This window comes from Lampetra planeri, chromosome 24, assembly GCF_965212315.1.
Source record: "Lampetra planeri chromosome 24, kcLamPlan1.2.h2, whole genome shotgun sequence".
Taxonomy (NCBI): domain Eukaryota; kingdom Metazoa; phylum Chordata; class Hyperoartia; order Petromyzontiformes; family Petromyzontidae; genus Lampetra; species Lampetra planeri.
Window position 1 is genome coordinate 6,743,138 of NC_136130.1, and position 10,355 is coordinate 6,753,492.

The 10,355-nt window shown below is 43.1% G+C and overlaps 1 protein-coding gene across 1 annotated transcript in view; it reads left to right on the forward strand.

Annotated features, from left to right (window-relative positions):
* CCDC24 (coiled-coil domain containing 24) overlaps nucleotides 1–10,060 on the forward strand; it is a 28,430-nt gene extending 18,370 nt beyond the window's left edge. The window contains exons 7-8 of the mRNA XM_078605476.1: nucleotides 325–385; nucleotides 4,316–10,060. Of these exons, the coding sequence (XP_078461602.1) occupies nucleotides 325–385; nucleotides 4,316–4,527 (273 nt within the window). The 3' untranslated portion in view covers nucleotides 4,528–10,060. The remainder of the gene's footprint in view (nucleotides 1–324; nucleotides 386–4,315) is intronic.
* The last annotated feature ends 295 nt before the right edge of the window (nucleotides 10,061–10,355 follow it).

Sequence of the window (10,355 nt, forward strand, 5' to 3'; positions counted from 1 at the left end):
ACAGCAGTGCGTTCTAGCGAGCTTAAACCCCATTAAAACCAGAGCAAACGTCTGTTTTTGTTGTTGCCTTTTTGCCATTGTAGTTGGACTCGAATGTAGACTCTGGGATTTTCAATAAATATGCAAACACCCACCCAGATGGGGAACAACGCTGAGTGCATGAGATGTGTGCAGTTTTGGGGGCCCAGGAACAAGGAGGCAGGCTTTGGGAAAGTGGGCCATGTTGTCCCACTGGTGCTATTTGGCAGCTAAAGAAGGTCCACTCCATCCCACTACCCCCCTCCGTCCTTTTCCCCTCCTGTCTTTGTCTCTCCGCAACCTCAGGAACACTTGGCGGAGGGGCGCAGGGGACCGGCATTGCCTAGGAATGAGCCTTCCATCACAGGTCTGAATCACTGCCACTTGAGCAGAAAACCACTGCAGGACGCATACGTCTCTCAACAGAAGCTTTATTCATATACTCTGCTCTTTAGTCTTAGGACAAATGCATGATTAAAAAGGCTTTCATGCTGCAAACGTGAATTTAATTTTGCTACATGCTAATTTTAAAAATATCGCTGCATATCTTGGTGATGATAACTATAAACTGTTGTTTTTTGTCAGCTATCAATTAACCATCTGTGTCTTGCAATAGTTGCCTTCATCTACTTACCGAGTTCTGGCAGGAGAAATTCTGAAAAATGTAACGAGTTATGGGTATTTTTTTACTTGTTCGCATTGAGAGATATGCTGTGTTGTTAGTGGTCTTCATTTATATGTAGTGTCGTGGCACTTCCACGGATTTTATACAGCACAGAGTGCAGAGGCACAAAGCAGAGTCTGTGGCAGTTGCCATGGCAGTACATCAGAGCCTGTATTGTCGTGTGCCATGGCGCTTGGAGCATGCTGCTAATTCACTCAGAATCCCTTAAGTATAGCACTGCACCATGAAAGAAAAAACTTACTTCGTGTGGTAGACATTCTGGCGTCTGTAACATGGATAGTAAACGTCCACAATATATAACTTTTAATTTTTACAACTCGTGGATGAAAAAAAAATATGGATACTAACTTGAAAGCCAACACGTGTTTTGGCAATTCGTCTTGTTGTTTCTGCGGTAGCATTCATTAAAGAAAATGACTGGGAAAAGTATTATTGAATGCATTGGGCATTTCAGTTGTGAAAACTTTTCAGCCAGTGGTGGAGACAGTATGTACATCGGCACTAACTTTCCATTCCAAAAAATAAATATCTGGATATCACAGTGTAGCTATCTGCCCACACAGCTGTCTCCAGTTATTTTGCTCTATCTAAATTCTTGTTCATGCCACTATATATAGAATGGCCCTGCTTGTCACGAGAATGGATTCCTTTCTTGCCAGCAGTCCGCTTAAAAGTGGCAAGCTGCGTTCAATCGCGCGGCTGCATGGTGAGTGTACACAGTATAACTTGAAATGTCTGCGTGCACAACAGGCAGTGGGATGTGCCTGCGTGACTGCCTCAAGTAAACCATCTGCGGCACCGTTTACCTTGCTTTATTTTAGTCTCATGGCTTCCCTTTTTACTTAAGTCGCGTAGCGTATATATTAGGCATGTTACAATGCATTGATTCATCGATCCTTATGGATTCTTAATGTTGGCAATACACGCATCGAATTATGACGTGTAGCAATCGATTACTATGTCACGTACAAATTATATATTCATGTTACATATAGGCTAATGGTGCAAACACAACTCTATGAATGAGACGGGGGGAGGGAACAATACAATGGTAAATACAAAACAAAAGCAATTGATTCTTGAGTAGAATCGCGAGCCCTGGCTCGTGATAATTAATCAAATCACAGTGGGAAGGCGGTTGGGGGAGGGTTTTTCGCTGCATGGCTAATTCCTTTAGTATTGCAGCCCGGTTGTGTGGTTTTAATTCATGATCACGAACAAAAGCGCCTCGAAAAATATTAAACCTCGAAATGCTAATTGATTTAAAATTGTATTTACAGCATTTACTTATCACGAGAGTACCTAATTTCCAGCTTTGTACTGAATTATGTACTGTCAAGTATGTTTCTGTTGGGACATTATCATCAGCATCATAAACCTCATGTAACCCGGTAGGAACCCATTGAGACGTCCACTCCTGACAGCAGCACATTGCACTGCAGGCCTAACACACGCGACTAAGGATGACTGAGAAAAATATAATTATGCAAAAGAGTCCAGCACATTTCAAAGCATACAAAACATCAAGCATATCCAATCAAGTACTGACAAATGAGAATATAATACTTTGTTAACTTTCGGCACCTTTAGAGAGGTTTCGTGAACTTATGTGGTGCGTTCCAGCACTCATAAGCACGAATCGTTGTTCCAAGCCATTTGCTTTTCATCCCATGCCAAAACTCTGTGAGTTTAGTGAGATTTTAAAACCAGGGGCCACATGGACCAAATTTGGAGCTTAAAATTTGGTTTCAGAAAGAAAAGAAAAAAACGGTCTTGGGCTATGGCATGAGCACATAAGGAAAACTCGTAGCATCAACCTTGAAAATTTGAAGCAAGACATTGCGAGTGAATTATGGAATTATATTACAGAGCCAGCCCAGGATATTTAAAATGTCCATTTCAAACTCGGCTTGGATAATAATTATTATAATTTACAGCCCTTTGTCAATCCACTGGTGGACAAAGGCTGTCCCATGATGCATCAGTCATGGGGACTGTTGGATCATAATTGACCACGTTGGTCAATGTATTGGTATAAGACGCAGCCAGCACCAGTTCAAATATCACTCGCCACTGATGTTAGCCATGGCTGGAATTGAACTCAGGTTGCCACATTCATTGTGTAGTGCGCTATCTACCACGCCACTGTTCCTACATTTTATAAATAGCAAAGCAAAATAAATAACTGGTTGTTTTTTTCGTTTTGCATAACCTATGCTACGATAACAGGAGAGGTAAGTCGTTCAAATATTATGAGCTACACGAAGGTGAATCTTTGTTCCACAAAGCAGGAATGAAAATCACCCTCCCAGTCTTCTGGAACCAATTTGCAAGCCACTTGACTTAAAAAAAATCTGCCTCATGATTCCACAGCTCAAGAATTGCTTGCACACACCAGCCAGGCAAAAGGATGACATGATGTTTGTGTGGGGTCATGGTGGGAGGGCTTGGACTGAAATGTCCTGACACCAGGAATTTTAACAGCCCATGGGAGAACATGGCAGTGTTAAATGAGCAGCACTTATTGTGCTGCACTGAAGCAGTGTTGCTGAGCTTCACAAGCACTACACGTAATGTACAGTGTATTGGTCCTCCTGTTGGCCTTTAGAAACCAAGCAAGAATAAGTATGTTTTGTTGAAACATGCCTTTCTCGTGCAAACACATTGGTGTGCAACACTGCTAATGCGGTGTTTTACTCAATTTACACGAAACGATGACATTTTGGTTTCCCAGGAATCCTAAAGTTCACCCATGACCGCCTTGCTATTGTCAGTTGTGACAGCTTGACTGTGACCGTGAGCAGAAAGGTCCAGATGGGAAACAGCTTGAGCTACACCATGTGGTGTCTTTTTGTACGTGCGTAGGCATGTCGACATGAATATACTCGTATTTTTTACACGTGTGCGCATGTGCGTGCATGTGTGTAAAGCCCATGAGTGCCGAGTTTTACTGAACACTCATTTTGTCCCTTAATCTATTTTATTTTCAAGGGACACAAAAGACCTTCATCTCTACGTGGGAACAGGCCATAGTTTATTCACATTCCACATAAACAGCAGACTTGGCTTTACAGTCACACAAAAAAACATGAATGATATCATATTAGATGGTAATATGATGTATTGGTGACAGTTGTGATTGACTCGTGTCGATTCTTAGGAATGCTAGAACGCTGAAACTTGTTACAAATATAGGCAAGTCAATGCTTACAACTCGACACATACGAAAAATTAAAAGAATATATTTGGGCCCCCAATAAATTGTGACATGGAGGTTGATTGTTTTCACTGATAGGGCACAATTGGCCTAAAGTTTTAGTGTTGTAATTATGACGCTAAACACTTACAACTATACAACCCCTCATCGTCGGTGAACCAAGTACATCACCACCCGTGGAATGTTGAGCCAAAGTCGATATACAGTAAAAAAAAAATCACGCCCCTTCCCCCAGGTCGGTAGCACAATATGAAAATAGCTATTGCTTTCAAATTAAACCTGATTCAGTGCGATACTTTAAAATAGCCTATTCTCAGAGCGTCAGGCCCTTTGACGATTGTTTTCACACCCGCCTCCTGGCGTCTGTAACACTCCTTCCGTGCTACATGGAACAGAGCTCAAGGAGCAGCGCAAGGTCCTGGAGAGTGATCTGCGGGTCATGTCAGCCGAAGAGAGGCCGTCGGCACCCGCGCTCACGACGCGCACACTCAGGCACGTGACATTGTTCTTCCTGGTGATTTTAGGGAAAATCCATGACCGCAGGTATGCGGATGCAAATAGACGTTTTTTTTACGTTTCACTTTTAGTTCTGCATTTAGTCGCGTAGTTTTCGGCCGCTTACAGGACGCGAGTGTTGTTTTTGTCGTATTTTTTTTTATATATATAAATCTTTGCAGGCTGTTTTAATAGTATATGGTTCGCCTTTAAAGGTAAAACACTTCATGCATGTTAATTAACCAAAAAGCTTGTTCGAGATAATATTTGTAAACAGAAACCATTAGAAATCCACTGCTATCTTTTTTCAACATTACTAAATACAGACCGCCTTATTCAAGCGGGTGCAGCAAGTTAATGGGAAATCAGATGGTTTTCATAAAAAATACAGTACCTTTAAGCTTTAACTATTTTGTCAGGACAGCTTCACGCTTGCATGAATAACCTCGTTCACGTAAATAGCTAAGAGGGAAATTGTCTCAGGCTCTTGTTTCCATGTTATTTTTTTCACTTCAGCCGTGTTGACAGGGTTCCTCACGCCGTTTCTGCCAGATCACCCGGTGAAGCGTTGGCCCCTAAAGCGGCGACGGTTCGACTGCCGCCACCCTCCCCTCTCACGCCGGACAACGATGAGTCCCCCGCAACTCAGCAGGGAGGATTCTACCCGGGTAGGCCACCTCCAATGGCCCCCCTTCGTCATCCACACACAACCCAGGCTCCATTTAATCCCTCCGAGCGACAATTCGCCGAATCTCAGAATCCATCAAGTCCAGCACCTTCTGATGGACAACGCTTGCAAGTGACTCCCAGAAGCCATGACAGGGAAGAGGAGGACACCGATGGATGCGATAGTGAGATAACGGGGAGCGGTGACATCTTGGAGGTTCGCACGTCGGCCGGTTTGGCTGAAGGGAGGCGGCCGCTGGTGTGTGCGAGAGGTGTTCCGGTGCTGACACCTCTGACAATGGGCACCCGGGCAGCGCTCACACCTATGCCGCATGCACGGGAGATGTCGGGAGCCCGGCTGTTGGTGCCCACACCACCCAAAGGAGCCAGGCCGCTGGGAAAACATGCTAGGCCAACACACAGGATCAGGATGACGCTCGCCGATGGAGTACCTTGATGGCACATGCTGCTTGCCCCTTCTTACGGCAGGCTGATGTGGACCCGCAGGCCATTGCTGCATTCACAGTTGCTGCTGGGGGGTCCCCTTGGCTAGACTACAGAAAAGGCATTGCAAGCACTTCGGAGTTGCTGAGGCATGTAAGCAACCTATACATGTGAAATGTTCGGTCTAAGATGTGCAGTGTTTATTTTTCAGCAGGTTCCCCTGGGGCTTTCTTTTGTGTTCAGCATGCAACAATAGCAAATGAGGTTGTTTTGAGACATCAGTATCTCTACCAGAGACTTGAGATCACAGTTTGTTGTTGGTTAAAGAACAAGCTGAGCTGCTGGAATTGCATTGAAAAGTAATTCGTCTTGATTTCTAACTTGTTTGGGGCATTCTATTAAGTAGAAAGCATTGCCATTTTATTGTTGGGAAGCTGTTGCTCTTTAAACAAAAATTGTGAATGCACTCTGTGAATATACTCTTTGGTTCTTTCGGTAAAGTGACGTAGGTAGAAAATAAAATAAATTACATTAAAATGTAATTTTATGTTATACATACGTGACTTTACCGAAAGAACCAACGAGTATGGATCCCTGCAGTCACGCAAACTTCAAATCTACACTCTGTGAACATCAAGGGCTTAGGCAGAATTTGGATAGTGCTCTAATGGAACAGATTTCTTCTTAAGATCCTTTGTAAATATCACACCGGAACGAATTGGTCTATATTAAAGCCATCTTGAATATATTTAATCGACGGTAGCTTTATTTGTCCTATCAGAATTCACATTTTAACTGCAGTGTTGTTGTTGTTTGCCACCTAGTGGGCAATCTGTAAAGCAGCATTCGGGTCTGTTATTCAAGCTTCAGAACACCATGGAAACTGTACGGCCTAAGGCATGTAGTCTATCGCCAGCAATGTAAAACACTTATAATTACATTATGCCCCATGAAACACCAAAAAACATTTTATTTGCTGTCGGGAAAAATTCATTTTTTTATATATAAATTGTATACTCATTACAGCCAACATCTCGAAATTCATCGGACCTCCCCATGGCCCATTCTTTCAGGTGTACCAGTATACCCAATTATGCCATAAACTACGCGGCTGTGGAACATATGTAGGCAATTGAACCGATGCTCAAAATGTTAATGTCGGCCTCCGTTGAGGCTTGATGACTGGCATTTGAGATGCTCGCTGCCTGCGGGGAAGGAACACACCCTGTATGTTAGCTTTGCCCCACACTGCATTTGGCGTCTGTTTATACAGTAGTACCATTCGACCCGACATAGGGGGCAACGCAAGACCGCTGGATGCGACTCGCAATCTGCTTGTAAAATAAAGGACGGTTATAGGTACGTTCTTAGAAATGTGTAAAGGGCCTTTTGTAGGGAATTGGGAGGATACATGGTAAAACACTCGACACATAACGATGCGTTGATTCGTCGAATAAAATACATGGTATGCATTTTGAATGCTTATGATACGTGTAGCAAATTACATTGGTGAGAATTTATACTAATAATATGCGAATGTAATACTATATTGAGTGAGCAGGCAAGTATTAATACTACCATGGCATATGAACAATATAAAATAGAACGTAAAAATTAGAAAAGAGTTTATTAATTATTAAAATAATAACCCCAAATCATAGAAATGCATCAAATCTCTAAGTAGGTGACTTATTACATGCCCTGTGCAAATCCCATATTTACATGCAGAACACTCAACGACAGATTTTACTACAAATTTTGCTACATCTTTGTTGAACGGGTGATTCTGCGTCTTCGAGCACGCGACTCGCAAATCTGTGCATTGTAAGTTTCAATCCTGATGAGGGTTTCAGTCAACATGCCTTGGGGGAACGATAAAACAGGTACCACTTAATCAGAACTCAACAGTCGTTGTATGGACACTGTGAGACAATAGTAATTCCACCACTGGCTCAAGGTCATAAACATGTGATGAGCACTGACCCACACTCAGTTTACTGAGTAAACACTTCAAGGTTTGTTTGTTTTTTGCCTGCCACGTCTAGCCAAATACACTGTCCAGTTTGCGAGTCGTCTCAATTACGGGATGTGGCCTTTAAAAACATAACACCATAGCACCGTTCCACGCGTATTCAATAGTCAGAAGAGAATTGCCCTCAAGCCCTCTAAAACTCCCCCAGCGAACTGCAACTACCCCTGCCCCGTGGCCAACGTGCACCCCCAATTCGCTTCCTCACCCTTGCCCTTAGAATGAATGCTTGTGCATTTTTCTTCCCAAGCAACGGAAGGTAAATGGGTGCATATCCCAGCGGTGCCTGGAAAACCAGCAGCCTGTAACAGCCACCGCTTTGTATCTGCCATTAGTGCCTCCCCCTTACTTGCACCTCCCCAACTATTTTTACATTCAAATGTATATATTTTTTCACCATCACTGCAAAACAGTCTTGAGCCACATTATCTGGAGTGCTTATTTTACAATTGTGCTCTCGGATTTCCCTAAACTGTTGCCAGAGTAAATACAGTATGTCGATGTACAGCTCCTTTGCCAATCTGCTTCTGGATGAGGGCCTTCCCAGACAGGGGAGACCATTACTTCACCATACTTGGCAATGTGGGTTGGTGAAGGCGTGGAGCATTAATGTGGAACCATAAAAGTACAGTACAGTACTGTTTTCCAGTGGATGTTGCTGCATTGCCCTTTGCTGCCAGCAACTTAGCCCCTAATAAATATCCACGAGTATTTATAATGAATATTATATAGATACAACCGTAATGTCTGAGTGAATTGGTCCATCATCAGCTAAAAGGTTGTGTGCTTTACTATTTGTGAGAGAGATGAAAGGCCGTATTGCAAAAGATATAACCATTCAGTATGTGTGTATATATATGGAGTGGCACCCAGATGTCAGTCACCAAGATAAAGACCTCCAGCCAGATGAAGGGATAATGTAAGAACAGAACTTGGAGGTCAGGTGTCAACGTTACAATTGCTCCGTGGTCTAGCAGAAGAAAGAGGTGAGGTGTTGTACGTATTTTTATGTTTTACTTCTTTTGCACCGTACATAGCCAACTGTTAAACTGCTGTAGCATCAACAGCAATGTCTAATTTTTACTTTGCCCAGAAAAGTATAGAATTCTCCAGACGTTTTCAAGCGTGGTCTGCTTGAGATATTTAGCCAATGCATGTTGTAATTTTCCATATGTGAGGAAACTCGACGACGGTGTTTTGGTGTACATCTATATCTCAAACTCTGCCAGACGCTGTAGCTGCCACAGTTTTAGTGAACGTGACATCTGTTGAGCACAAAAGCGCCCGTGACCAATGCTCTGTGCCACGATTATTAATGCACAAGGGGTGGCTGACGGGGGAGTTGAGAGTCCCTTGAATTGCAGGTTTATTGCTGTCGAGCTGGCGCTACTGCCAAAGCCACTTTCAGTCTTGTAGAGGACAGAGAAAAAAGCAATTGGTCACAGGCATCAGTCTGACTCTTGCATTGTTACTTTAGACTTTCGAGACTGTATAAAGCGGGGAGATATTCACGCACGTTACTAAGAAACCATCAATAGCATCTATTAGCTGAAAATCCATAGCCAGATAACACTCAATGAGATCAGCAGACATTAGGATGCATATCCGCACAAGTACAACACTTTTCCAATGTATTGACACATTACTCTTTCTGGTACCAAAGACCCCCTATGTGCATCCCAAATCAAGGATAAAGTCACCCTTCAAGGTCCTTCTGGACTCCCACCTGCCTATCTCTCCTTTATCATATGGCTCTGCTCGCCTCTTATGTGCTTTCATCTCAAACTTACCCAAGGGCCTTCTGTCGAGACCCCCAGGCAACCTTCTCTCATTGGCAGGTCACTCTTTCTCTGCTGTGTCCGCAACTCACTCCCACTGATTATATTATTCACACCACTGAGAAAATTGTCCCGGTGCAATCTGGACTTAAGACTTTTTAATCTTCTGTCTCCCTACGAGCAGTCTTAAATTGTAAATGTATCATAATGCTACCCTTACCTTATGTGCCTTGTAGTCTGTTAACGCCTCCACTACTGTCTGAAATAACCCCCAATCAAAGCCTCCCTTGCCAATGTGGCACCGTATAGTCAAACAACCTCCAGCGGTGGATGGATAAAGGGTCATACATTGTTTAGTCATTTATTTTTTGGACAATACAGGTGACAGAGTATCAGCCAGTGGAAGGATAATGCCTGAGAGAACGACCGCCGAGGAGATGGAGTGATGAGAATAGCTCATGCGCGAGAACGAGATAGTTTATGGGATTGTAAGATTGTGGCATTGCGTGGTGACGGCGTGGGTAGGCATTCATCCAGAAGTGGAGAGAACAAGACTGCTGGTTATTTCGTGGCTGCTATTGAATTATGGAGCCCCGAACAGTTGCCATGATTATCACGTGGTTTATTTTGAATCACTTTGCTGTACAGAAATTGTCGTTGTGAATACTTCCGCATGAGGGTCTTGAGTTTCAGGTGGTTGACTAAAAATAAACATTTCTTACTCAAAACAGTGGTCTCATGTTGTTGTTTTTTTACCTCGTATTTTACAATAGAGAGTGCACTTTGGTAATTCCCCTGCCCTACCTGTATAGCATTTGATATCCCGACTGAGGGTTGGGGGTTTTCTCTAAAGGCACCAAATGTATGTATGATTGATAAGCCGAACTGACAATGTGTGACCCAGTACCCTTTGTAATATTACAGCACACATAACAATCGTGTTCGTGTAAACGTTATTTTTTGGTACTGTGCTGAAATCCATATGGGGTTTGAAATGATATGTCCAGGTGCATTTCATAACAG